A 26,982-nucleotide genomic window follows, 5' to 3' on the forward strand; every position below is an offset into this window, starting at 1 on the left:
TGCCTCCCTGCTCTTCCGGCAATGGGGAAGCAGATATATGCTCCGTATTCCGTATTGATTGCAAGATTAGTTGACGATAGCTCACCTAGGCTTCAGCTCCAGCCCCGGTCTCCAACCCTGAATACGCAGTACATGCCCCGTACGAAGTACAGAGTACTTGCACCATCCTAGTCCGTGACGAGACCCATGCAAGCTTAACCTTCAAAATTATCTGGTTGCCGAGACCGCACTAACTTCCGGACGGCCGCGGTGAGAGGTTCCGAGCAGCACTTGTTTTTCTAATTTGCTAGAGATGTTGTTACTGGATGGGAAGAATTCGACTCTCAACTTGTGTCAAGTTGGTGTGATACTGTCGAGACATGCTTCTAATGGCAGCTGTCATGTTTAATTAGTAAGCTCATTGGCCTACCAGCAGCGAGATTCAGTAGTGTATTCCGGCCGAGAGAAAGGCCGGAAACGTTCGTTGGTTTCAGAACCTCGCAGACGGCAACATACCCGAGTCTTTGCATCGAAACGACATTGCCCGATTTGGCCATATAGCCATTCAATCACAACCGGCATCCTGGCAACCAACTTGGCTTGAAGGCGAAAAACCCACCTATGGTAAAAATCACGGCGTTGATGGACCGCGGAGGTTGATGTCGCCGAAATTTCCTCTTCTATTCCAAATAATAGCGTCAAACAAGTTTAGCCCATGATGAATGTGCTAGTGTATTGCGCAACCAAATGATTGAGACGTACGAGATACTCGGGGCCCGTTTGCGATGCACACCGCCAGTCACAGCGTAAAATAGATAGGTGCGTAATCACCGAAGCGACCTTGTGCATATGTAGGCAAATACAGGCAGCATTTCGGCCTGCAATCCTCGCCGAACTGATGCAAGAACGCAGGCTGATAAGGTAGAGCTATGCATGCAACCCATCTCCAGGGTTGCAATTGACAGTTTGGGCAACGAGATACGAAGAAAGCCAGAGAGATAATGATCGATCTCCAGTTTGCCAAGGCGCGCAAACAACAAACCCTTATAGCCAGGGTTACATCGAAGGTGGATGGAACTGACAACGTGCCGCCATGTGAAGGGCAAGGTTCTTGGTTTCTTGTGAGTCAGGGTTCCCATGGACGCCAATTTACCATCGGTCCGGATCAAAGGCATCTGCTGTCGTAAACAGGAGTTTGCGTACCAGTGCTCTCTGTATGTATCTGCAGCCGTATCGAAATGAGTTGGACAGAAATGCTAATTTTGGTGCCTGCACTCTGTACCCTGCTGGAATAAACCCCGATTTTTCCCCATGTGGACTCAGGAGGACTGCCGGTATCGTCGGAGATTCGCTAAGATGTGCTGGTAGTTTATCAGGAGTACTCGTACACGGATGCAACATATCCGTAGTGTCGGGCAACCAAATGGAACTATCACTGAGAAAACTCCCCTTGCAAATTGGCCGAGCATCTCATCAGGGGCTTCGGCAGCGCTGTCGGTGAAAGGCTAGGAATGATCGTCACTTTGTAAGGAAACACAAATTACTGCCCAAGGTCCATCCAACTTGGGTTGATCATCGTCTAAAGCCCGGTGCCATGATCCATTTTCTGTTACGGTGTCCTTTCCATTGCTTCGAGTGTGCACTCGTACTCCGTACTTGTGTCGTACTCGTGCGTTTGGTCGCCGACACTCTGGAACCCGTAGCGCAAATGCATGTTAGTAGCTTGCGACTAGAAATTTGGCGTTGAAACTGGACGAATCATATCAGGGACTAAATCAGGGGCCACGTTGAGATCGACGGCCCGTTTGCCGCATTAAAATTTGGCATTTGAGTCGAAGAGTTAGAGGTGTCCAAGTGGCACCTATAGTGGAAAACGGAGAGGGATTTGTGTCATGTTCTGAATGACCGTGACCATTTTCTTGGGGGCTGCTGACTCCAGGCCGACCGTGAGGCGGTGATGGAGCTTATTTGGAACTTATCAATAAATGTAGTAGAACCGAAATGTGATACTCTCGAAAGAGAGGGTTAGTTTCCATAGAGGCGCAGAGGGTATGCTGATCAGATATTCAATCCTGGGTAGCGCTTGGAGGCTGGCATGTTGCATCGTCCTTGAATACCACCAAATCGTGGGGTTGCTAGATAGTGGCTTGATCATATGCATGACCACCTAACGGCGCCGGCTTGTTATTCCCTTTGAAGGTCGGCGAAGATCTTGGACTCTACATAGTGTAAAGCTTGTTCCGACGAAATTCGATTGCCACGACTCCATCTGACGACGATACTGCCGCTAAAAGGAAGCACATGATGATCGACATACTGGTAGGGCCGTCGAGGGAGATGAGATGCTGTAAGCGAAATTCATGATGACTACTTGTACGCTCAAGGAGCTCAGAGAGTAATGCATACACGTATTTGCTCTCCGCAAACTATGGAGCTCATGGTCTGCAGTTGATTGTCTGCGTACCAAGACTACTGGTTTGGAGTTACAAGAGAGCACCGGCATAGACTCTCGTCGATTGTTTCGACGACTGCAGTACGTGTAGTTTCGTCTCGTCCCGTCTCTGTAAGAAGACCATGTACTCGTTTAGAGCGGGCATCTCGAAGAGTCCAACATGCCGAGGCTCAGACTGACTGTTTTTTGGGGGCGGCATGTGCTTTTCGCCTAGATCTGCGTCTACCTCCGCACTTTTACCCCGGGCATGACTCTTTAGGAATTGTTCGCTCGGTTTAGTTATATCTGATGTCGTCAATGGCGTTGATAGTCTGTCTGCAAGCCTGCATATGAGGCAAGTCGTTATTAGTTGCCTCTAGGTGGCCCTTCCTGGAGTATCTCCACATCTGTGGAAAGCTATGACACAGATGCATCTGGAGATGCTGCTGATCGCGTGGGATCCAGGCCCAAGTACGAGCCGGCTTCACAATATATCGCCAGGTCCGTCTTTAGTAAAAGTAAGTGTAAATGTACACCCGGGGAAATAAATTTGCCGACAGGTTAGCATATCTATACCGAAATGTAACCTGGTAATACTACCTGGGCTTGTTGCTTGTTGCAGTAGGTAGTAGCATAAACATTGATGATTGATACCTACTGTATTCTGAATGCTCATGTGGAATATGGTGGGCTGTCTCCCCGCGATTGGGGCGCTGCATCCCCGCTTTGTGCAGGGATTATTGGGATTGCAATCGTCGCCTTTGCAGAACGCCTAGGCTGGTACGAGTACAGTGCACTCGCGCTGATCTAAAAAGCCATAAACCGCTGAGAGAGGATACTATGTACAAAGTGCACATATCCTTGCAATCGGCTAAGAAAGCTTACTTGTTGGAAGGGCCCCGTCGTGGTTTATAGGCTGAAAAGCGATGCTAGACGCCTATTCGTTTGGGCTGGGCTCATCTGCATGGTCCTTTGGAGGGTCCTTTGGCGGGCACGGGAAAGAGACCAGGGTCGCGCAGGCGAGAGAGCGAAAACACAGTGTTCACTTGATGAAAGCCGGACAGTTGGATTCTTTCGATTCTTGGTGCATTGAGGCCGGAGTCTGCTTTGGGGCGTATTTTGATGCAGATGTCGATGCCAGGTTTTTCTTCTGCCTACCCCTCCCCAATGCATGGGCCTGGGTGGAAGGAGGCATGGGCGGCTTAACAGCCAGTCAGAGGGCAGGACCAGCTTCTGTGCTTCCCATAGGCGGAGACTGGCGCTGCTGTCGCCAAAATTCGCCATTCACAAGCCCTAATACTGCCAGCACCTAGCAACTAGGTAGGACTTCGTATGTGCGTATGTGCGTATAACCCTGGGCGCTTCGTGTTTCCTCCCATTTCGCCTCTTCTCTGTGCTGACTGGTCGCCTGCCCGCTGCTCAGGTGAGATTGTGCCTGGACAGAAGAGATGGTAATCTCAGGGAACGAGCACTACCTACTAGGCACTGCTCCTTCGGCTCTGGTGGCGACAAATCGCATCGCGTGCCTGGCCCACTCCGTCTACGGGATTTTACTGTACACGACGCCAGACTCTGGGCATTCTGCACAAGCAGGCAGGCACATGCATATGCTCCTAGGTGGGGAGCAGCCAACCGCCATGGACCAGCATCTCGGCCTTGCGTGCTTCTCTACTACGAGTATACAGTGTTCAGCAGCATCCAACGGCCATTGGCAGAATGATTGATGATTTGCAAGGCCCTTCATTGGCCCTGTGGCAGCCCTCCCTGGGCAAAGCAAGGCGCCATCCATCCGTCGCGGGTATCACGATGGCTTCACAGAAACACAGCACACACGATGGTGCGGCTCTCGTCGAAGCTTATACTCTACCGCTTGCGTGGCTCAGCGCGGAACTTCTTGTACCTGTCAGCACAAGGGTTTCCATGTGCGCTTGATGTATCTCTCTCAGCCCTAATATATGTAGGGGCGGGAAGCAGCCGGCTGAGTTGCACGCCCGCTCCCCGCTACTGTGGACTGTGGGAGAAGGATGCATCGCGCGCCATGGAGCTCATCGCACTGGGTCTGCTTTTTGTCATGCATCGAAGCTGAGCAAATGGCCAATGGCGCACAAGGATCGAAGAATCTAGACCGTGAAGTCCTTTCGTATATGCATTGGCATAATATCTGGGATTGTGCTATTGAGCAATGTGGCTCTTTGCCAAGCAGAAATTTGACCAGACGTGTGATGACTGATGAGATTGGCCTGCTTACATCCCGTCCTTCTGGTACGAACTCCCGACTTTCGGATCGAGGGCGCATAAGCGCGTTGGCAGCGTAGCACACCCTGTGTCGACACGGTCATTCTGGGAATCTGAGATTCGTCTTGTGAGGAATGCTTGCCAATGGTGCAAACAAAGGCGTCACAGTTGGTCTTTTCAATGGCACTTCTGGGGGAAAATACTGACTGACACACAACACTAGCGCGCCACCTAATAATGCACATTACGGTGTACAGTAGGTCGCAGGGTCTCGGTGGATGCCGCCCGAGATACGATGTTACGGTTCGCCTATTTGGGTCTTACTCCGGCTGCCCTCCCTCTGGGGGTGCACTGTGAAGCAACCTGTTGATGATTCTCACTGCTTAAAGGTATGTCTATTGTACTCAAGCGTGTGGATGGACATCAACTATTTCTCGCCGTGGACAGAGTCAGACACTAGTTGGATTTGGAAGCTGCCCCTACCAACATCCCAGTTGGCAGCGAGTGCAGAGTTCAGGAATGTCGACAAGCTGAAAACTTGTCATGTCTCTCGGATAGCTCTTCTGAGAAACATGACCACGATAGAGCCAATCTGGGGGTGTAAGTGACTACGAGTACTCGTACTGGTTGGTCGACTAACGGATGCCCCAAGAGGGGGAAAGCTCTTCACACATGCAGAAGAAGCTCGATAGAAACGCACATCACTCTCAAAACCTAACTGACTCTGGAACAGGTACTCCGCGATGGAGAAAGGATTCTCGCAAGCTCAAATTGCTCCCATTGTTAGTGCCAGCTTTGTGCCATAAGCTGCTAGTCGAGCGCCACAGTACGCATCATGTCTGTGACAGCGGCCAGCTATCCCAAATCCCATACATCGCCCAAAAGCAGCTAGATGAGATCGTCTTCTTCAGCACGGGCCTAATAGCCTATTTTGGGAGCTGTGCCGTGTCTTTGGCTCTCCCCCCCACCCACATTGTTCGCCTGGTGCCCTTGACCCTGGATCTTTTTTGGTCTTCAACCGTTCTGAATCAGAAGGCTGCCGAGCTGCGTTCCCATGGTGGAGTTCAAGGCTGTTCTCCCCGCTCGCCTTCAGGACGGAGGGGACTGTGTGGGATCCGGCGAGGAAAAAAGCCCCTGGACGACAGCCCGGCAGGCCCCCTAAGTGTTTGACCCAGCGGCGTCGCATGCAAGTACTCCGTACATACAGATGCCACTACTGGGACTCGTACGAAAGCCGCCGGCGAGGTCAAGTTTCTCGTCCGGGAGCGCCCCCACCGCCACGAGCCTACTTGGACAAGCCAGGAACATCCTTCAGGGGTCACATCTCTCTCTTACGATTGTCGATTTTTGGGGCTTCATGGCTGTGCGGACTCAGCTCAAACCGTTCAAGGGCAGACATGGTTTAGCAGAGCACAAGCACGGGCGCTGATTGCTGATTTGCCATACCGGTAGCACTCTCTCTCGGCACTAGCAGCAGCCGGATGTGTACACGTTACAATACTGGCTGGGCTCTCTCGAGATTGCGCGACCGCCGTTGGGAATCGCCAAGCGCCTGCGCAGCTTGGTTCGCCTCTGTCGATAAATTCGCACACCCCTGCCAAGTGCCTCTCCTGCCGATAGTTGACCAACACCGCCACTAATTGCCACTAAACAACTGTGACTAGAAAGCAGTAACCAAGACGTGCCCCCGCCAGGTCCTCCAATCGTGAGGGACAGCTGCTCCAAGCCGCAGTGTACTTGTACTTGCCTGCGAGATCCTTGAGACTCCATTGCATCTCGCCAAAAAAAACATCCCAGAGACGGGTGGAGAGAGCTTCCTTAGGCTAGGCCCCAGCAATCCAAACAAGCCTTGCTTTAGCCCCTGTGGCATCTCATCACCTTATGGAGGTACCCTTGAGCGAGGGTTGTGTGGTCCAGTTGGCCGGAGTACAGTATGTACTCGCAACCTCTCAGAAGACAAAGCTCCGGTGCGGACGACGAATTGCTGCCCCTGTCCAGCTTTCCGAGCCCATGCAGCTCCACAAAACTCACGACCCCGGCATTCTGCACGTACAGGGGTCTGCCCGCCTCTTGGACGACTTGAACGTTGTATTCGAGACTAGTTTCCTTGCCTGGCAGCTGCTCTGCGAAGTCCATCTGACTCTTCAGCCCAAGTCCGAGTAGTACTTTATGACCCGCATGCCCTCGCATTCATGCCTGAATGCCGTCGTCTGTGTTAAGGTCTGGGTTTGGGCATTCTGTATTCCTGTCTGTTTGTTCTTTTTTTATCCTTGGATAATACCGCTCTCTTCTACTCTCCTGAGTAACCTCATCACACAACGTCCTTTTGACACAGTCCTACATCCTTTCTTGGCTTCACTATGCTGTGATACTATCACGACGGCTCTATTATCTATCAATCCACGCCTGCCGACTTGTCAGAGGATTCATCGCATCAATCGATTGTCTTACGCAACCTTTAAATGTTTCGAACTATCTGATCGATTGAGTCATATGACTACGCTTCTGTTCGACCGTGCGCGAGCCATTACGACACTCCTAGTATCACACTCTCTTTGATCTTGCGCCTCGACGACCACCTATTTATCCACAACTTGTACGCCTCAAAACGCAACTTGGAAAGGCGATTAGCAAAAAAGACTTCCCCAAGGGACACAACTTATATACGAACGGCCCCCTATTGACTAGGTTCACGGCCACCGCTGCCGGACACCATCCTCCACCATGACCAACATTACAGGAATTAACCTTTGCCCTGCGCCGTTCATCGATTCGCAGCTTTTTGGCAGTGGAGGGTGTAAGTAGAAATGAACGCCCAAATGCCGGTATTGGATCGATCTGTTGACTTGAGATACAGACGTTACCGGCCGATTATGCCAGAAAATCTCGGGCACGATTGAATGCTGCTTGCCCTGCCCCATGACAGACTGGGTTTACCCGGATAGCTTCACTACAATAGGCACCGTGGCCAACTGGATCGCAACCGTCAGTGTCATCTGCTGCGTTTTCCTGCTGTTATCATGGGTAGCTTTGCCAGTGGACAAGACGAACCGCCACTACTTGAGCATTTGCTTCACCTTGGGTGTCTTGATCATGAACGTAGGTGGAGTGACGGTAGTCTACACGAGAAGAGCCTTGGTCGCTAACTACTAATTCAGTTGGGATTCGTCATTCCCCTAGCGGCCGAGCCGGACCAATGCTTTGATGCCATCACTCCAAACGACATGCACACTTTGAGCGTTTGCGGAGCGTCAGGCGCCATGCTGATGCTAGGAGGCTGGTGCGCTGTGATGTGGGCGTTCCTCCGTTCCCTCTCCCTCCACCTTCAAATCTGCTGGCAGGTTCTTGTGGGCCGCAACTTTATGATTTTCGCCCAGGCCGCTGGATGGGGCATCCCTACCATCGGCATCATTCTCGCTCTGGTCTTCAGTGGAGTTTCCTTCCGGTTCGGCGCAACATGCCATATCAACCACAAGAACAGCCTGGCAGATTTTTGGATCCCTCTTCTCATCTTTGCAAGCATTACTGTCGTGACGACATTCACTACCTTTGGCTATTGCATCAAAGTCTACCTCGCTTCTCTGAACGACAACGCCGCTTCAACCGAAGGATCCAGCCTCCCGACTTACTCCAACAGTGTCATCACCATGTCCCCCCGTCAGGCTTACCGCCGAGTCCGCCGAGTCATTGCTCTTCAATGGCGAGGCATTGCCATTGTCCTCATTATCATTGCCGATGTCATCTTCTTCTCCGTTGTCTTTGTCTTTCAGGATAACATTGTTCAATCTATTGCCGACGACCCCAATGTGGCTCAGAAGTGGATCGTCTGCCTCATTGGAGCACAGGGTGACAAGTCGAAGTGCCTCAAGGACGCCGGCTCGTTGGTCGTCAGCGAAGCGACAGTATCCGCCGTGCTTGTCCTGCTCTCTGTAAGTATCAAGACTCTCCTGGCCGACCCGACTTTCCTGGTTACTGACCTGATGACACCTAGCTGAACGGCATCTGGATCCTGTTCCTCCTTGGCCGATGGAGCATGGTTACCGGCTGGATTGATTTGGTAAAGTCTCCTTTCAATAGCAGAAAGAAGGAATTCGTATCGGTGGATGCCCGATATGATAATCAGAAAGATACACGTTCGTACGAGATGCTCTCCAGAGATACGAGCGCCGTGGTAACACCACTTGACCCAGTGAAATCCGCAGCGGGCCCTCAAGCCCCCGATTACTTTGGCGAAACAGCCAGATATAACGCACCGGCGCGATCCTACTCGAACCCCCGGCCGCCGCAGGGCTCCCGGCCTGAATGGAATGCGCAACAAACGTATGCCGCCCCGCAAGGCCGCGAGATGAACCCGTTGGCCATGAACCGAATATAAGACGCCGACCGTCGGCCCAAGAAGAAAGAACCAAAAAATAGCAATCCGCTAGCACGAAGCAGAAACAGAAAATAGAGGAGGGATGACAGAAACAAAGGAGGTAGGGGACCAAATGGCCTCCCACCAGCCAAACGAATCGACTTGAAGCATTTGCTTATATACCCACTCCGTGGCCAGCCATGGAATCAACAACAATACCCTGGAGGTGACGCCACATGTCCAGCATCTCGCGATGTGGCATGATGTTGCGCCGATGACGCTCTTTTACAATCTTTTTATATAATTCTCCCTCTCCCTCAGCCTTGGACCATGTAGAGACACAGCGGTCTCTGCTTACAGTCGAACGGCATCCTCTCTAAGACACAGGACAGCGTGGCGCCACGGTCATATCTTTTGTTTGTACATATTGGACTATATTCTTTCTTTTCTTTTACACTCCTTAGAAAAAAGGGGGTTCGGCTGTCATGAAGAAAGAGGCTGGTTCTCCTCTCTCTTGATTGGAGAGCCGGTTCTCACACTCCATGCCAGTTCCCCCCTCCCCTTAATGGCTAGAGGCCGGAGCAAAAATCCCCGGGGGATCTGCACGTGCGCCTGTTGAATATCTTTGGCAGCATCTTCTGGTACCCTTTATGTAAAACGTCACGAGTAGCTCAAGGGAAGCGATGATGGATGGGATGCGGAACGCGGGAACTAAAAGCGCATCCGGAAGCGGCGGATCGGATGTGTGCAGGAACTGAGGAAAAGAAAAGAAAAGGTGTGCTAGTGCGTGTGGGGGAGGCTTGCAGCTTAGGTACCTGTTACCGGCACATTCGGTCGACCGACACAACGCACATAGTCACTACGCAGCATATTTTATGTATATCCCTTGTATGTATACCAAGCAGTAGTCTGGAGAAATCGAGTCCGGATTGCCTAGTAATTAATTCAAGAGTCAAACCCCTTTCTACCCATATGAAAACGGCGTCGTTGTTTGTTGATGTGATGTTTGTGTCTCGTGTACTTATTTAGATTGTAAATTCCATCCATTGTTTTTGGCTTTCCGCTTAGGTACTCGTATAGTTTAGTACAGATGGGCTCTGCGGGCGTCACGCCAACTGATCGTCAAGCGTTGTGGCGCCCTGCCAAGGCGCATGTACTCCCTCGCCAATGTATACGCGTATATGCGTTGGCATTACGGCATGTTTACAAGTACCTGCCGCGGTGGGACGACTTTTGCTCTCATCGGACAGGCGAGAGTGCCGAAGATGCGCTTCGACCTCGAGCTGCTTTTGGCTTCCAGGTGAGGTCATGGCTATTTGTCCGGGTTCTCCGGAGCGGCCCTTGGGCTTGGCCGCAGGTGCGATTGGCCAGATGTGCGACAGGAACGGAATTAACGCTGCCGTAGCTGTTTATAAAGCTGTGACTTGTTTTTTTTTTTTTCCTTTCCTGGTGCCTGGACGAGAACCTGAATCCTGCCTCCGTCTTTCTCCCTCGTTGCGGGCTGTGTTACTGACCTGACGCTTTCTCTCGCTTTCCTGGTTCCTTCTGCTACGGCCAGTCAAAGGGATCGCAATCTTGGATCCTCTTGAAGTGACAATTTTTTGATTTACAACATTCACTTGATTGGGGAGAAAGCGACGCTGCCCGACGATTCCGAAGGTCCTTTGGGTACGGATATGAGCACGCGACATCTATCTAAGCTGGAGCAGTTGCATGGTTGATGAACCCCACCACACAGCTCAGCACGCGATTAAAAGAGAAATAAAAAAAGGAAGAGAGAGAGAAAGATCCAAAGATACAAAAAGAACGCGCATCTCGAATAGCAAAGAAGGTGCAGCGTTGATCGATTGGTATCCCGCCGCCTCACTTTGCGGGATCCTCGGAGCTCTCTGCTATTTTTTTTTTTTTTTTTCACCCAAACACCTCGCTGTGCTGTGTAAGCACCACTTAGAATCCTCTTCGCTACCAGCTTCAAATGGCGGACAGGCTCGCTCCAGCTGCCTTAGTCAGCGGCGATATCGACAATGGCAATGGCTCACAGTCACAGGCCGACAAGTCCGAGCGCCATGTTCACTGGAGCCAATCAAGCGACGACCATGAGGACGCTTCCAGCGCGGACGAGAGCCTGCCACTGTATGCTCCACCAGAATCCAATGTTAGCCGGGCCTGGGCGAACAAAGGGAGAGCATCGCCTCGCAAGCTTTGGCTCTCCTCGTACCGGCTGCGAGCAAAGTTCACAATGGCGATGCTTCTGCTGTTGATTCCGGTTGTCTTCTACCTGACCGTTCTGTGGATCCGGGAGCAGGATCTCAATGCCAAGTGGCGGCCCGATCGAGAGTCGCTTCTGTTCAGCCGGAAGCCCCTGCCCGCCCCCCTGGAGAGGACATGGATCTCGAGCTACAAACTGCCATTGAGGACGCAGGGACGGAACATTGTTGATGCAAACGGTCATCGGTTCAAGCTTTCGTCCATCAATTGGTACGGGGCCAGCGATGAGCTCTTCGTCCCGGGCGGATTGGATATCCAGCACCGAAGCGTCATTGCCGAGACGATCAAGAAAATGGGCTTCAACAGCGTGAGGCTCCCCTATTCGGACGAGCTTGTCATGAATAATCCGGTGCTTGAGCCACGGCTGGTGCTTGCGAACCCGGATCTCGAGGGTCTCCGTGCCATGGACGTGTTTGAAGCTGTGACAACGGCCCTGACAGATGCTGGAATTGCCGTCATCATCAACAACCACATCACCAGCGCGACATGGTGCTGTGGAGCAGACCCTTGCGATGCTGGCTGGGCCAACGATCACTTGGGGCCGCTGTGCCGCGTCAAGCAGACAGAGGAGGAATGGATTCAGCATTGGGAGTCGGTCATGGACCGATTCGTGCACAATCCGCTGGTCATTGGAGCTGATCTCCGCAACGAGGTCCGTGGCCTCTGGGGAACCATGCCCTGGTCCAAGTGGGCAGCCGCCGCAGAGAAATGCGGCAACCGCCTGCTCAAGATGAAATCTGACTGGCTCATCATTGTCGAGGGCACCGAGTCGGCCAACGATGTTTCGGGTGCTCTCGACCGGCCGGTCCGACTGGATGTTGAGAACCGGCTCGTATACTCTGCTCATGGCTATAAATGGTCTGGCTGGGGAAGCTGGCAGGGCCGATTTGCCCAGCGGAGCTACAAGTCGTTTGTCAAGACGATGCGCCACAACTGGGCATATCTGCTTGATTTGGATATTGCGCCAGTCTGGTTTGGAGAGCTGGGAGCGCCAAACGACCCGACTGTCGGCGATGCGCGCTACTGGAGACATCTGCTCAAATATCTCAAGTCGATTGATGGAGATTTTGGATACTGGGCTTTGAACCCGCGCAAGCCCAAGAACAGCGAGAAGGAATCTTATTCACTGGTGCACGACGACTGGATTACTCCAGTGCTTGATTATCGCATGAAGGATTTGCAGGAGCTGATGAGACAATGAACCGGAACTGGGATTTTGCTTTCTTTTTTTCATAGGCCTGCAGAGGGTATTTCTTTTGCTTTGTTTTCTGCTTGGGCTATCGTTTGTTGACGGATTTTTCATGCATTGGTGTTATTTGGTTACATACCCAGTTTGATGAGCACATTTTGAGGCGTTTGGATGGGCATGAGTTGCCCGGCATTTGACAAAGGTATTGGAATTGTTTTCATGGCGACATGCATCACCACGCATTGCCCTACGATCCTGTACGCTGCTATATTAGAGAATGAATGGAAGTGAATGAGGGACCTACCTAGTATTGTTGTTGTATTTCATTCACATGATTGTGTCTCCATGTAATCACTGCCTTAGTAATAAACGACAAGTGACTTGGATGTAATCTCGATGCTTGGAGGTGCTTTATCGATAAACAGCACCATACTGATCAGATGCGCTAAAATGTGGGGTCATTCCTATGTAGGTAGTACTCAACTGCACTGCTCTGATTCTTGGCAGCTTCAAATTGTCTCCCCACCAGTTTGTTCTTGTCGCCTCCCATATTCCCTCCTGCAATCAAATCCTCGCTCCTCTCCAAACGCCCGCGCTGAACATCTCCTTCTTCATTCGCCCCTCCTACATCCACTGCTATTGCTCGATATATATGTCCCGAGATCGCGCAGTCTGCCCGCACCGGCGAGGCTCCCCTCCACTCGACGGCCATGGATCGCCCATCGAGGAAACTGCCGACCCCTAGCCCTCGCACGCTTTTGGTAGGGAGATGCTATGTGCAAACAGCGACGGATAGGGTGAGTCCTTTTCGTTGTGATGGTGAAGAGATTAAACACGCGCAGATGCGGACGGCTGACAGGGATGCCCTCATAGTTTGGGAATGAAGCCAAGGGTGCGATTCGAGATCGAGAGCGAACTGCGCTGGGGATGGAGCCGGAGGGCCTTGAATTGCCATTTACTTGGCCATTTACCCCACAGAGCTTTATGCCGGATCTCGAGGAAGATAGAATCCATCCGAACGACTCGATATATCGGCTTGTCCCAAGCATGCAGGGCTATCGAAACAATCTGACCGCACTATCACAAGCTTACAATGTACGTGTGTGCATGGGGGCAAGAAGCCAACTCTCTATATGTGTAGCTAGTTAACGAGAGTTTTCTGATGTTAGCTCTATTTCGTCGCATATCAAGGTCATATATTCGCCTACACTCCTCGAAGCATTCCGAAACAAACGATTCCCCGACATCCCGACCTCCAAATATATCCCAGGCCAAGTAAAGAGGCCCTTTCTATTGGAGGCTGTATCGACCCTGTTACTCCTCATACTATCAATCACATTATTACAGGCTACCTCGGGAGAGAAGAGATCCTAGTTGCTTGTTACGATGATGGAGATGTTGTTGCGTACTATGTCAAAGAGATTGCAGATTCGGCTTCCAGAACTAAGAGGAGCTCTGGGAAAGCACACACCAATCATCAGCCGCGGCTCTTCTTTCACGAGAATGTTGGCCATACGGCTTGGGGGTTAGCCATTCATCGCAAGTCCCGTCTCATAGCTGTCAGCACGAATCGCTTCGAGGTGACGGTTTTTGCTTTTGCCCTCACCACATGTCAGAAGAAATCAAAAAGTAGACGAGAATTTTGCGATTGCTGCCAGAGCAACGACAATACCCGGTCGAATATTCCTAGGAGGGCACGGAACTGGAGAATCGTGGTGGCTCTTGGGGCTAAAGCGTCCAACATCCCTAACATCTGCTTTGTCGATAGTGAAGATGGCCAGGCTGAGAAGATATGCGCGATAGATATCAATGGGGTCATCTGGATAGCAGATATTTGGAAAATGTTCCAGCCTGTAGTTCAGATTCCGCCATCTAAACATCTTATACTACAGAGTGAAGAATTCTGGCCAGCACCATCACGGTAAGCAAGGGTTTTGGAAAGCGCAACAACTATTTGATGCAAGATTCTGATGGTGGTTTTCTTTTTTCTAGGGGATGGGGTGTACTGGCTCTTCCCGAAGAATCCTTTGTGCCAGTCAGCACTCTCGAGGAGATGCTTGGGTTACCCGAGGAGGCGCTCAGCATCTTCCAACCGGGATCGGGATGCTCGCAGCCGATGGTGAATGTGGCAGAATGCCTCGCAGCCATCCCGGACAACCCAAGCCCCCCTCCCACGCTTGGGGCCAGGGCGGGTCAGTTTTTCCCCAACGTTCTGAACATGTTTCATAACCAATCTTTACAATCTCTCGTAGGCGATGCCATTGCCCCCAATCTCTTGGACGACGAGCAAAGCGACGAAAGTGAGGCCGAACCAGAAGAGCCTGAAAATGAAAGCGACGAGACGGATGAGGAGGATGAGGAGGATGGCGACGATACGGGTCAGGGATCTGAAGAAGAGGAAGAAGAACAAGAACAAGAACAAGATACTCAAGAAGACTTTGTTGCTCAGGGGATTCCTGAAATCGTTGCAGCAGACCACGGCAGCAGCGCGGTTCTATTTCCACCTCCACCAGCAGGACTGCAATTCCAACAAGCGCTACATGATCTAGACGAAGCACTCGGGCAGCTTGCTTACGCTGTACAGGAATTCCAAGAGGCCATCTCTTCCCCGGACACTCCTGAGCCAGCATTGGCCGAAGCACAGAATTCAAAGGATCAAGACATTGTCATGTCAATAGATGAAAAGAGAAAGAACCCCGATACCATGACTTTGAGACAGCGCAGCCACAACCGACTCAACACACCACCAGTTCGACTCGACATGGCATTTTTCCCACATAGCGGAAAGATTCAAGCCATCCCCAGGCCAACAACACAGCTTGTTGAGTTTTTAAAGAGACCGATTGAGTTTAATGACAATAAGGGACCGCTAGTTGAAGACCGCCTCAGAAGTTTGACAAAGCGATATCATTTTGTCCGAACATTGGAAAAGGACGTGGAGCTAAGAAGTCTTCGGGAAGAATATGATACAGGCTTGAAAGAGATTGGTGTTTTGTGCCCCGACGCTGTCACGTTCAGCTGGTTTCAGGAGCGAAGTATCAGGCCGTTCTTCCGCGCAACTAGCCGCCTGAGCATGGTTTTTCATGTCCCTGAGCTGTCTCTCGTCGTAGTAGGGTCACCAACTGGGCGGGTTCTTTGTGTTACTCCGACAAAGCTCAGGTCACCGGTTGCGTCGAAGACGGCGGGGATGTGGCATCACGGACTTCGGGTGGAATGCGTTCTACCTCGACTATCAGAAGAGCAGGCATGCCGGCCAGTGTTACGACCATTGCACGGGCTGGCGGTTGGGCCAGTACAGGATGACGACCGGCTGTATGGCGACAGAACAAGCCGAGCAACGGCACCAAAACGGTATAGACTAATGCTGCATTATCGAAATCACGATATCCTAACATACGAAATAACGAGGGAGGAACAAACAGGGAGACTTTGCATCTTTTGATTGCCAAGTTAGCGAATCAATAGCCTGCTTAACGAATCATGAATAAAATGCTTGCAGTCGGCTATATGTTAGAATCTTGTGCTTTGACTTCAACTTGTAAGTCCGTAATCGCAATGACTTTGTATGCTTATTTCCCAAACTCGCGGGCTTTAGGGTATCCTGACAATGGGGAAAATCCGGAACATATCGGGGAACATCTTTAGCGATTATTTCACGAAGGGGAGAAAAAGGATTAGAACGAAATTGCATATACGATCTGGTGTAGGAGCACTCGGTCATATTGAAATGAAGATTGAAACCACGGCGTTAGATTCAAAGCCTTTATAATCAACGATATATTTGACTACTTTTGATCAGGATGGTTTATAAAATGCTAGGGGAAGAGACAAGGCTGGCGATTAGAGAGGAAGATTTTGAGTTTTGGGTGCTTGAAAATTCTGTAACAGAGAACAGGAGCAAAGCGATTGTAATATCATTTGCCGTGACTGATGCTATGCAATGAAAAGGGGTTTTGAGAGGAGGGAATAGATAGTAAGCATCTGATTACCATGGATGAAGTATAGCCGTAACATACTCCAGTCCACCTGCTCCTACTTTTATGTTTACAGCTACTCGTATACAGTACGTAGTACCTTCAAGTGTAGATATATACTCGTATAAACGAAAAGACGCCAAGACACGCCTCTACTTGTAAGCGAAGCGAAGCGAAGCGAAACAATGCAAGCAAAACAGAGCAAAGCAAAGCAAAGCATCGCAAGCCAGAAAGCGCCAAGTCGATCCCAAGCGCGGTGCTTGTACGCATCCAGTACAGCGGGACGATGATCCGATACGCACACAGCGCTGCTCCGCAAATCGCCAAATCGGGGTTTCTCGAACGTAATGAGCAAGCAGGCCTGTCATTGGCCACACGGTCCTCTGATAACGAAATTGGGCTCATGTACTTTGTGCGCCCCCCCGATGATGATGGATCAATATTTTTTTTTCATGTGCTACTGGGACTAGTAAAACATGCCAATGCACGGGTAGCCGAGGATCTATTCCTTCAGAGTTGACCGGATCGATGGGGGGGAAAAAGAGAGGGGGGTGGGTTAGGAAGGGAAGGGATGGGATGGCTGGGGTAGGGCGATTTTTGAGATTTTTTCGTGTTGTTGCTTTGTGCTTCCCGAGTTTGCGTGTAGGTGGCACGAGATTTTCCCGGGATTGGAATATGGGGGGCAACGGTATGTCGATGGGATTTGGGGTTTTCCTGGAGCAACGGGGAAGAATCGGCGAGTGCACGTGAGGTATTACTTTGTTGTCTGGTGGAAAAGTATGGGGTTTGCCTCTGCGGAAGATCGGTAGAACATGTACGTACATAGTATTATTCTTTCTCTTCCCTATTCCCCTTTGTTTTTTTCTCTTCTCCCTTGCGTGTCTGAGAGAGTTTCGTCTCAACCCGGAGCCAGAGTGCCGGTGCAAGACTCCCTTCGAAGGACTCGTGATGCGTGCTGGTTGTGAAACATCAGGCAATGCTCCAATACACGCGACTTCACAGCGCCCAGAAACCCGCGGGTCATCGCAGCCTGCACTTGACAGACAGCAGCCAGCGATATTATTTGGGCGCCACTGGAACTAACTCATGGCACTAAATGCCCACGGCGGGTCGCCCGAAGCGGCCGAACGCCCTTGACAGCGAGAATGCCGTAACAAGGACCCTCCTGATCGTATCTATCACGGGGCTTGGCTATCTTTAAATTGGTAGTACCCAGGCACCACCAGTCTCTATCAGCCATCTTACTGTAGTTGCACAGTACTCGTAGGTAATTAATTCCACCACCAACACACACACAAGTCAGCACAGAGGCAAGGTACTCAAGTGTACGCCTGCAAAGGGCGCGGGCTCCCCCCACAGCTGTGCCCCAGTCATGCCGGCTTCGCTCCCGTCGGAAGAGTGGGCTTATCAGCCTTTACATGATGAAGTGACGGCATTGACGGGAGAGCTGGGGGAAGGCGGTAAAGTCGTAGTGCTAGTATTATTTTCTCTTCTCAGCACCAGCTGAAGAGGGTAGGGATGGGACATTCCTTTGCATGTGCTGTGCGGGAGGAAGCGTCTTAGTAATATGGCTGGGACAATTGATTCAATGCGACCCCCTGGCAGCTGCAGAGTGTGCTTGTATTACTCGTATACTTTTGTTTGTACTCCGTAAGAGAAGAAGAAGAAAAAAACTTGTCTTATCTGTTCGGCTTGTCGGCTCACTTTGTCTTGTGGAGGAACATGAGTTGTGTCTTGTCTCGGCCTGGCGACTCCGAAGACGGCCCCCTGCCGATGAAGAGAGAGAGAGAGAGGCAAGCTGTCGTTTTGTGTTTCGTGGATTCATGGATAATAGCACCGGATGAATGCCCGTCCCTTCAATCACTTGAATTACCTATCAAGCGTGGGAACCCAAAGACTAGAACAGCTGCTAGAAAGAACAGAAACAATCCAACGAAAAAGTTCAGGGTTGCAGATTTGCTGCTTATCCGGCTCCAGCCAAAATAGACAAAACACATGGAGAAGGAAAAAAAAAAAACACTCCCCTGTTTGCGGCCTCACCGATACTCAGCCGATACTTGAGCTGCGCGGCAATCTGTGCTGCACTTGCATGTTCTATTGTTGTCTCGGCGCTAGAGCGCTTGCCGACTAGCGTTATCACGGCCGCCCACATGCCCACATGCGGAAAAGATACGTACCTGGCGATTTCGATGACCATATCTTGGCTTTTGTCGTACGTACCTCGATTATTACACGCCACCTTATCTCTGGCCTCACTATCGCCAGGTCACTTTGTATCTTTTTTTTTTTTGCTGCTTCTGGGTCGAGAATCGGTGTTCGTGGCGCTGCGCTTTCCCGAAGTTTTTTTTTTCCCATTGTGTCTTGCTCCTGCCCTTGTTCCTCATCGTTCAATGATTAAGTAATGTAGTTAGAATCTCCCAACGAAGAAGCAAAAAAATGAAGAACCATTTTCTGCTTCTCCAAAAGAACCTTCCATCATTCATTCCATCTCCAGCTTATCTGTTCAGTTGCTTTTCGCCTCCATGCCTCAGCAATGCAGATTCACGCCGCGCTTCGAACTAAGCCCTTAGTTCCAACACCCACAACCTTCGCCCCGAGATAACGAACCGTGAGATGGGAGAGAGAAAAGCACCCCCCCGTCCCTGTGGCCACCCCCCATGGCCTCGCCGAGATCATCCCAATCCGTGCCACAGCGCTCCTCGACAGAGAACAGCCAGCTGGCCCACCCCTGGTGTCTTATCTTTGGCCTCAGACGACCCTGTCTGGGGTAATTGGCTCCAGCATGGGCCCCAGGACCGAGCTGATGAGGAAAAAAAAGAAGAGGCGTGGTGGCCCTTGACATGGCCCCAGCGGCCTTGCTCCCGGTTTGTCGCCGTGCTGTCGAAATCGGGGACTGCCTGCGGGTGTTGAAGGCGATGTGTATGCTATATACAACGGATCTAAGCCTGTCCGTTATCTCTGAGCCTCCTCCTCCTCCTCCGTCTTTCTTCCTATCTGGTCCTACTATCCTTTCCTTCCTCCTCATCTCTCTCCCTCTCCTGCACGTCTTATCTCTGGTCGAACCTCAGAGGCATCTCACTCCTGCAACCTTATCACAACGCTTTGCCGTAGCTCAGGCTCCCCGGATCCTCGCCCTGCCTGTGCCGGCATCCGCCCTATCCTCGATTTCTCCTCGTCTCATCTCACTCCGCGTCCTATCGCCCGGTCATCTGGTCCTCGTGGCTACCTTCTCCAACATCTACTCGACGAAACCCCGGATTTCGCTTAGCCCATCATGTCCTACGCCCATATTGGGGCACCGACCGTGTTTAACGGGACAGGCTCCCTCGGGGGTGATGCCAGTATGTAACGATAGTAGCCTTGACTTTTACCCCGTATCTCATGTAGCACCTGATTCCCCCATCTCCTAAATCTGCAAGTCATGGTGCCGAGATGAACAATGGCCACGGGGTGACTGACAGGCCTTTGCTTCAGGGACCGAAAACCTGAACCAATGGTTTCAATCCGGAGACCAGGCCTTCATCCTGGTGAGCGCCTGTCTGGTGCTTCTCATGGTTCCGGGCGTCTCCTTTCTCTATTCGGGTCTCGCTCGCAGAAAGTCCGCCCTCTCCATGCTCTGGGTGACCATGATGTCCTTTAGTGTCATCGTCTTCCAGTGGTACTTTTGGGGCTACTCTCTAGCCTTCAGCTCGACTTCCAACAATGGTTACATTGGCAACCTCAACCACTTTGGGCTCCAGAGGGTCCTGGCCACGCCATCCGTTGGCTCTCCCCTGATCCCGGCCCTCCTGTACTCTTTCTATCAGATGATGTTCTGCGCCGTTACCGCGTCCCTGACTGTCGGAGCCGTTGCTGAGCGTGGCCGTGTTGTCCCGAGCATGGTTTTCTGCTTCTGCTGGGCCACACTCGTCTACTGCCCCCTGGCCTACTGGGTGTGGAACCCCAACGGTTGGGCTTTCAAGAACGGTGTCCTCGATTATGCCGGTGGTACCCCCGTCGAGATCGGCTCCGGTGTCTCGGCCCTCGCCTACTCCTGGGTCCTTGGCCGCCGAAACGAGAAAATGATGATGAACTTCCGACCCCACAACATCTCCCTCATCACTCTCGGCACCGTTCTTCTGTGGTTCGGATGGCTGGGCTTTAACGGTGGATCTGCCTTCGGAGCCAACCTCCGAGCCGTCATGGCTTGCTGGAACTCGTGTCTCACGGCCATGTTCGCCGCCATGACTTGGTGTCTCCTCGATTTCCGCCTTGCCAAGAAGTGGTCCATGGTCGGTTGGTGTTCCGGAACCATCTCCGGCCTGGTTGCTGCCACTCCCGCATCTGGTTTTATTACCCCGTGGGCTAGCATCATCTTGGGTGTCGTTGCTGGTGTCTGCTGTAACTTTGGCACCAAGAGTAAGTTTTTGCTTTTATAGTCAATGAAGGTAGAGACAATTCTAACAATAGCTCAATAGTCAAATTCCTCATTCGAATCGACGACTCTCTCGATGTCTTCGCCGAGCACGGTATCGGTGGCATGGTCGGCCTCATTTTCAACGGCTTTTTTGCCAGCGGCAGCATCATTGGCCTCGACGGAGTTAACACCGGCGCCATTGGTGGCTTTGTCGATGGCCACTATGTCCTCCTTGGGTGGCAGGTCGCTGTTATTGTCGCCGGTTCTGCCTATGCCTTTGTCATGTCCGCCGTCATTGCCAAAATCATCGATCTCATCCCGGGCCTTAAGCTACGTGCCTCCGAAGAAGCCGAGCTCCTTGGTATGGACGACGACCAGCACGGCGAATTCTCATATGACTACGTCGAAGTCCGACGTGACTTTTTGGCTTGGAGCCCCCAGCGCGATGAGCCTGCTCACGAGAGCACGATCATGATTGAGCCACAGCACGGCATCCAGGAGCATGCCAACATGGCCCGCTCTGCTAGCTTGGCTGACACGCATACCGAAGAAAAGAAGCCCGCATCCATGTACGACGTTAGCGGCAGAGAGCGCTCGGAGAGTACCGAAACGACTGAGGGCAGTCAGAGCAACGAGAAGCGCAACTAAGGCTTCTTCATTGTGTCTACGTCTTGTTTCATTTTGTTTTTCCTTTTACCGAATGGGGGGTTTACACAAAAGCCATTCCTTGTTCTTGTGATATTATAATTTGCCCGCAATTTGTCATATGCACTGCGGCATTGTATTTGTTGGTTACACATATTTATCTGGGCTTTACATATCAGCGGGCGTTTTGGGGGTTTATTTCCGTCGGATGGACGAGATGGCGTGGTTTATATAGAGAGCAAACTCTTTTCGTAGATACCAGCGTGGATGACTTGATTATCAATGAATATACTTGGAAATTGAATCAAAACCTTTCTCTCCCGCGTTGACCATCGTGAAGCGCCAGACTACTTTAAGCAGACGTTTGCGAAAATGAAACTCTAAATAATGATGAGTGTGTAATGATATTGTATTGCAAATTGTATTGATAGATGGATGATCTTGCAATCTTTTGCCGGTTTGTAGACCTTTAGATGTAAAGTTTTATGATGTCTCTCTCGAACAAGCTGAAATGACAAAAATGACAACAATGACAGTTTTAACTGTATATCGAGATTTAACAGTTGACGGGCCATGCCTTTCCGATTCCGCCATTTTCTTTACTAAACTCACGCCTTCTTTCCAAGACTCAAAGGAGGAAAACAAAATAAGAAAAGAAAAAGAAAAGAAAAAAAGCTCAATTCAACCAAGATTCCGTGAGCGCCGTATATTCTGCTTTTTCCAATCGATAGCAGTCTGTTGCCATATTAAAATTTGTAATAAATCTCTTTCTTTTTCCCTGTAATATATTGTCTCTTTTAGTTTGGAGCGCCATTGGTAACCTTTCCATAAGGTTCCTTCGGGTACTCTCCATGGCAAGCATGGTCGTAGCTCGCTTTCGCCGACATGCCCTCTTGTATCTTGACAAAGGTGTCGAATTCGCACCAGCCATCTTTGCGGCTGGCGTCGCATTCGGGGAAACTTAGACCCAGGGGAATCGTTCTTTGGTTAAGAATAAAGTGGACGTATTTCTGCTCCTCGCCGCGGAGGTAGCCGTCGCGGTTGGGCGAGAGTGGTTTCGGTGTCTTGATAATCTCAATGTCAAGACGGGCGCCAAAGGGGGTGACGTGCGAGACGGTGAAGTTGTGAGCTCCGGGGTATCGATCAGCCGGAAGTTCCTCAGCGAACTGACGGAGACCGAATGCAGTGAGGATGGAAACAATGTTGGTGTCGTGAGAGAAGTCAAAGTAGAGGCTCTGGTTAAGTGGGAAAGTCTCTGTATTGTTATCCAGGGTGACGTTGATTTGTGAGCCAGAGTAACCGAGGGTATGGTTCTTCAACCGAGCAAGGACTTCCTGTTGATAGCCGATGCCAGTTGCTCGCTGCATAGAGAATCAAGTATTAGTGTTTTGAACGTCAACCTGTGCTGATATGAGAGATCCAGATACGTACTCCGACAGGACTGTGAAAAGCATTGCCTCCTGAGAACCACACGTCGATCGAATAACCGAAGCCTTGCCATTCTTCGTAAGTGAACAAATCACAAAACATGCTGAAGCCGTATGCTACTGTCTCGTAAGGGCACATGGTCTGAGCATCGTAAACGTCATTAATTGTCCAATCGAATCCATCTGTCAACGCCTTGAAACGATGAAGAGCTACTTGGCGTTAGCAGTCTTGACACTTTTGAAGCTATATAAGATCAGATGAATGCATACCATCTTGGAGGTAGGTGTTAATCCATTTCTGTTTGGCCTCGTCGGCCGATACCTTGGAGTAAGCATTGGGACAGTTGAGTGACCCTGCTAGAGAATTGTTAAAGCCACTGGATTCGATAATGACTTCGATAGTTGCGTTGTTTGTCCTAGGCTTTGTAAGTTATGGGCTACGGTGAACCGGGCTTGAATTGAAGCTCTCACCATTCCAACCCAAAAAAGCCGGCCATCCAGTTTTCAGCTGACTTGAGCATACGATCCTGCGTCTTTAATTAAAGAGTTGTTAGCACATAATGAAACCAGCTTTTAGTACTGCTTGGTTGTCAAGGTATCAAGCTTACCGTTGTGCGAACAATAATCTTGCTGTTTGGATTATACAGGCTGCCATACATGTAGCTATGGAGGACTCCTATGTTGAGGTCAGTTTTATCCAGGGCTAGCACATTGCATGTTTACACAACGGCGAGAGGTTATGCTTACCCGAGTTGTACAGCTCTTCACGTCCCTTGGGCACTAGAATCTCTGATCCGAGATGGTACTCCCAACCCTTGAGGAAGCTCAGTGGCCCTTTGGGGTTAAAGGTGCTAGAGGCATTGGCAATGCGTTCGGCAAACTTGACAACGCCAGCCCCAGTAGTAGGATAGCGGGCGCCATGGCGGGACAGCATCTGGACCTGGACGATTTCAGCTCCCGGGGGAAGTGGGTACTCGTTGACTCCAAAGCCAGGGGAAGGAAAGTAGGGAGACAGGTAGCCCATCATCTTGAAAATAGTGTCGTTGCCTGGCTTCATGCCCTGGACGGGGATGGCCGTCTGCAGCGGCTCATTGGGCACAAAGGTCGCGGTGGGATCAAAGGTCCTTGTCTGTGCTAAGAAAGCAGCGTTGCCGGTGGCTGTTGGGCCGGCCCACAGCTCCGGCGATGTCTGGAAGTACTGCGGCACCTTGCTGGGGGCCGGACAGGAGCCGGGGCCGTGGCCGGGGAAGAAGTAGGGCAGAGACAGGTAGAGGTTGGACGCTAGCAGGACGATGAGGGCGACAACAAGGACGAGGATGGTGGTGCGGTAACGGCGATCTGCGCGCGACCTGCGCGGCGGCAGATATGCCGAGGGCGACACGCCCTCTTCCTCATTGGTATCTTGTGCGTCGTCGTCTTGGTGGACTGGCCGGTAGTCTGAGGCGTCGGTGCGGCTAGGCTTGCTGATTGGCTGCGAGGCGGGCATGGCGACTTGAGTGATGGATCTCGACTTGGGCTTGGGATAAACGAGAGAGACCCGCGTCGCAAGCTGCTGTGGGAGCGGGCCAATCAGCACGGGTGAACAGCAGAAGAAGAAGCAAAGAGAGAGGAGACAAGATGAAAGGATCAGATCACGAGACGCCAGGTCTCAGCCCGTGACGTGCGGCTGATGTATTTGGACTTGGATAATGAAATGAGCGTCGTACTTGCAGGTGCTAGCAGTGCCGGGCCTGTTGATGGCCTCGCCCCGGCCCCTTGTCTCGAATCAAATCCGACGGCACGGTTCGATGCGATGCGATGTACGATGCGATGCGAGGCGATGCGAGGCGATGTAAGGCGATGTAAGGCGATGCGATGCTGTTGGGCCGAGTACCGTAGCGTGTCCCCTCTGCCGGAGCCGATTCGCGCGTCGGAGCCTTGGGCAAGTTGCAGAGCGTCGCAGGCAGCGGCCGTTAAATGAGGATGGATTGCAAGCAGCTTGTCACGATAAAGTAGGGATGAAGCTGAAGACATGCTGCTGCTAGCTTGCGGCTCCACACGTAAGCAGGGGAAGAATGTGAGTTTACCAATGGCGGAGCTAGGAAGCATGGACAGTGGCTAAGACACTGTGCAAGCATTGCGGCCCCGTGATTTAGCGCCTGCAGCATGGGTTCAGCGGGTGCAGCGGCCGTTGTCGCGATGTCACGGGGAAGCTATCCGCCGTTTCGGGTCAGTAGCGGCACTGTGCAAGCTGCAGCTTCACCTACTAAGGCACCTAATAATACTAACATGGAAGTACCTAGTAATAGTGAGTCGTTGCGAAAGGGGAAAACTCCATGGGTCGTAATCAAAACAGGCCGTACAAGTATGCTTCGTGTCAGAGCCTTGACTTGGCGTCGTACCCTTGCCTCGTCGTCGTCGTCTTCTCGTCTCGTCTCATCTCATCTCATAGTATCATTTGTATGGACTGCATATACTACACAGGTAGGTAGCTTATGACATGCATAGTGTATGGATGGCTTATGCTCCCAAGATATATACATATATATGCAGTGCATCTCGCGTCTTGCATTAAGACGAGATGTGACATACCATGTAACCGCATCCGATCCCATGTCTCCCCGCCGCACATCCGATCGCCATCCCTCGATCTCTCTTTTCTCTGTGTCTGGACGTGTGTCTTATCACTGCCACCCTCCCAGGGATATAGATGCACGCTCTAGGCTCAACTGCCACAGCCTAGTAGGGGGAGTCGAGAGAACGACTTTGTCCCCGCCTCAGTCTGCGACTTGTCACAAAACAGCACGGGATATTTCTCTTCCGGCATCTTAATCACTGGACGGCTCAATGCAAGGGGGATAGGAGAAAAAAAACAACAACAAAAAAACAAAATCGGTTGAACCAACCATTGAAACGCGGGAAGAAGAAAAAAAAGGAAACAAAAAGAGCCGCCCGTGTAACATGGCTAAACGCCGTGGCCGCCGCAACCAATCTCGGTCTTATAGCGCAGCCCCTTCAAATCACAGGATTCCAAACAAGAGCTTTCTTTTTTTCTCCCTTTCTTTTCTTTTTCTCTTTTCTCTCTTTCCCTCCCCCTCCCTTCATTCATTCGCCTCTATATTTGCTTCATCCAGTTGAAAAAAAAAAAAAAAAAAAAAAAAAAAAAAAAAAAAAAAAAAAAAAAAAAAAAAAAAGCCCGTCTCAGTGCAAGGCCCGTCTCAGTGCAAAGCCCGTCTCAGTGCAAAGCCTCGGCCACTCTCTCCCCAAGAGCAAAAGAGCCCCCCCATGTGCCGTCCAAGACATTCGAAACGGTGTCCATTGCCTGTCTTTCTCTTCTTTTCTTTTTTTACCCTCTCCCTGCTTCCCAATCCAGTCGAGCTACCGCGTCTAGCTTCCTACCCCTGCTGCTGAGAGTTGATTATACGAGTATTAGTCGCTGCACACTTACACAAACGGCAGTCCTGGCAGCGGCTGAATCACTCCCCTAGTCTCGTGACCCGTCCATGTCTCGGCTTCCCAACGGTCTGGGTCAACTAGGTCAGGCGGGCTCCACTCTCGACATCATGGACTCCTGAAGCTTCAAACGCTCACCTTGCCAGCCTCGTCGAATCGGGCATCAAGTGTGCAGGCTAGTGCTGGACGCGACAAATAGTTGCATTTGCCCTGCAAAAGGAGCTGTCAAGCTGTCAAGCTGTCAAGCGGTCAAGCCGCAGAGGCCTCCGGTTCCCCGTCTGCACTGGTCTGTGGTGAGCAAAGGACATTGAAGACAGCTGCAAAGTGCCAGTGCAAAGGCGAATCAAGTGCTGCAATATGTAAATGTTGTTCCAATCTGACTACCTAGTTTCTAATCTATGACACTCCATTACTGAACTTTTGCGGAACTGATCCGGACCTGTTCTATCTATGTAACAATCAAGCAAACAAAGCAAGCCGAATGAGTTTTGGCCGAGAACTCCATGCAAACCCAGTCTATGTTCTTTTTTTTTTCCGTTTTTCATTTTTCGCAGGACGCCGACACCAATGCAATTCCCACTCACCAATCCATCCATTAGCGGCACTTCGCCTCAAACCCCGGTTCCCACCATCTCAAGTAGCTTGTGAGATC

General features: G+C 51.1%; 5 protein-coding genes across 5 annotated transcripts; 4 read left to right on the plus strand and 1 right to left on the minus strand.

The window, feature by feature from the left end:
* Positions 1-7,369: 7,369 nt before the first annotated feature.
* On the plus strand, positions 7,370-9,020 carry TRIVIDRAFT_146164 (putative G-protein coupled receptor protein; the record flags this gene model as incomplete). Its single annotated transcript, XM_014103540.1, has 4 exons — positions 7,370-7,442; positions 7,572-7,744; positions 7,804-8,574; positions 8,637-9,020. 4 exons carry the CDS (start codon positions 7,370-7,372, stop codon positions 9,018-9,020), a joined length of 1,401 nt encoding a protein of 466 aa, XP_013959015.1.
* A 2,216-nt stretch (positions 9,021-11,236) lies between these two features.
* On the plus strand, positions 11,237-12,801 carry TRIVIDRAFT_72072 (glycoside hydrolase family 5 protein; the record flags this gene model as incomplete). Its single annotated transcript, XM_014103785.1, has 1 exon — positions 11,237-12,801. A coding segment is annotated over one exon (1,232 nt), but the record flags the coding sequence as incomplete, so codon positions are not given.
* A 365-nt stretch (positions 12,802-13,166) lies between these two features.
* Positions 13,167-15,898, plus strand: TRIVIDRAFT_61576 (uncharacterized protein; the record flags this gene model as incomplete). Its single annotated transcript, XM_014103541.1, has 5 exons — positions 13,167-13,253; positions 13,435-13,551; positions 13,626-14,377; positions 14,449-14,648; positions 14,709-15,898. 5 exons carry the CDS (start codon positions 13,167-13,169, stop codon positions 15,896-15,898), a joined length of 2,346 nt encoding a protein of 781 aa, XP_013959016.1.
* A 3,806-nt stretch (positions 15,899-19,704) lies between these two features.
* On the plus strand, positions 19,705-21,777 carry TRIVIDRAFT_72073 (uncharacterized protein; the record flags this gene model as incomplete). The annotated part of the gene is made up of 3 exons (XM_014103542.1): positions 19,705-19,771; positions 19,905-20,828; positions 20,888-21,777. 3 exons carry the CDS (start codon positions 19,705-19,707, stop codon positions 21,472-21,474), a joined length of 1,578 nt encoding a protein of 525 aa, XP_013959017.1.
* Positions 21,778-22,268: 491 nt separating this feature from the next.
* TRIVIDRAFT_31340 (uncharacterized protein) lies at positions 22,269-24,384 on the minus strand (the record flags this gene model as incomplete). The annotated part of the gene is made up of 6 exons (XM_014103543.1): positions 22,269-22,832; positions 22,903-23,108; positions 23,169-23,314; positions 23,370-23,431; positions 23,507-23,574; positions 23,646-24,384. The coding sequence occupies 6 exons, from the start codon at positions 24,382-24,384 to the stop codon at positions 22,269-22,271; spliced, it is 1,785 nt and encodes a 594-aa protein (XP_013959018.1).
* Between the last annotated feature and the right edge of the window lie 2,598 nt (positions 24,385-26,982).

The sequence above is a fragment of the Trichoderma virens genome (genome assembly GCF_000170995.1).
Source record: "Trichoderma virens Gv29-8 chromosome Unknown TRIVIscaffold_4, whole genome shotgun sequence".
NCBI classification, from domain to species: domain Eukaryota; kingdom Fungi; phylum Ascomycota; class Sordariomycetes; order Hypocreales; family Hypocreaceae; genus Trichoderma; species Trichoderma virens.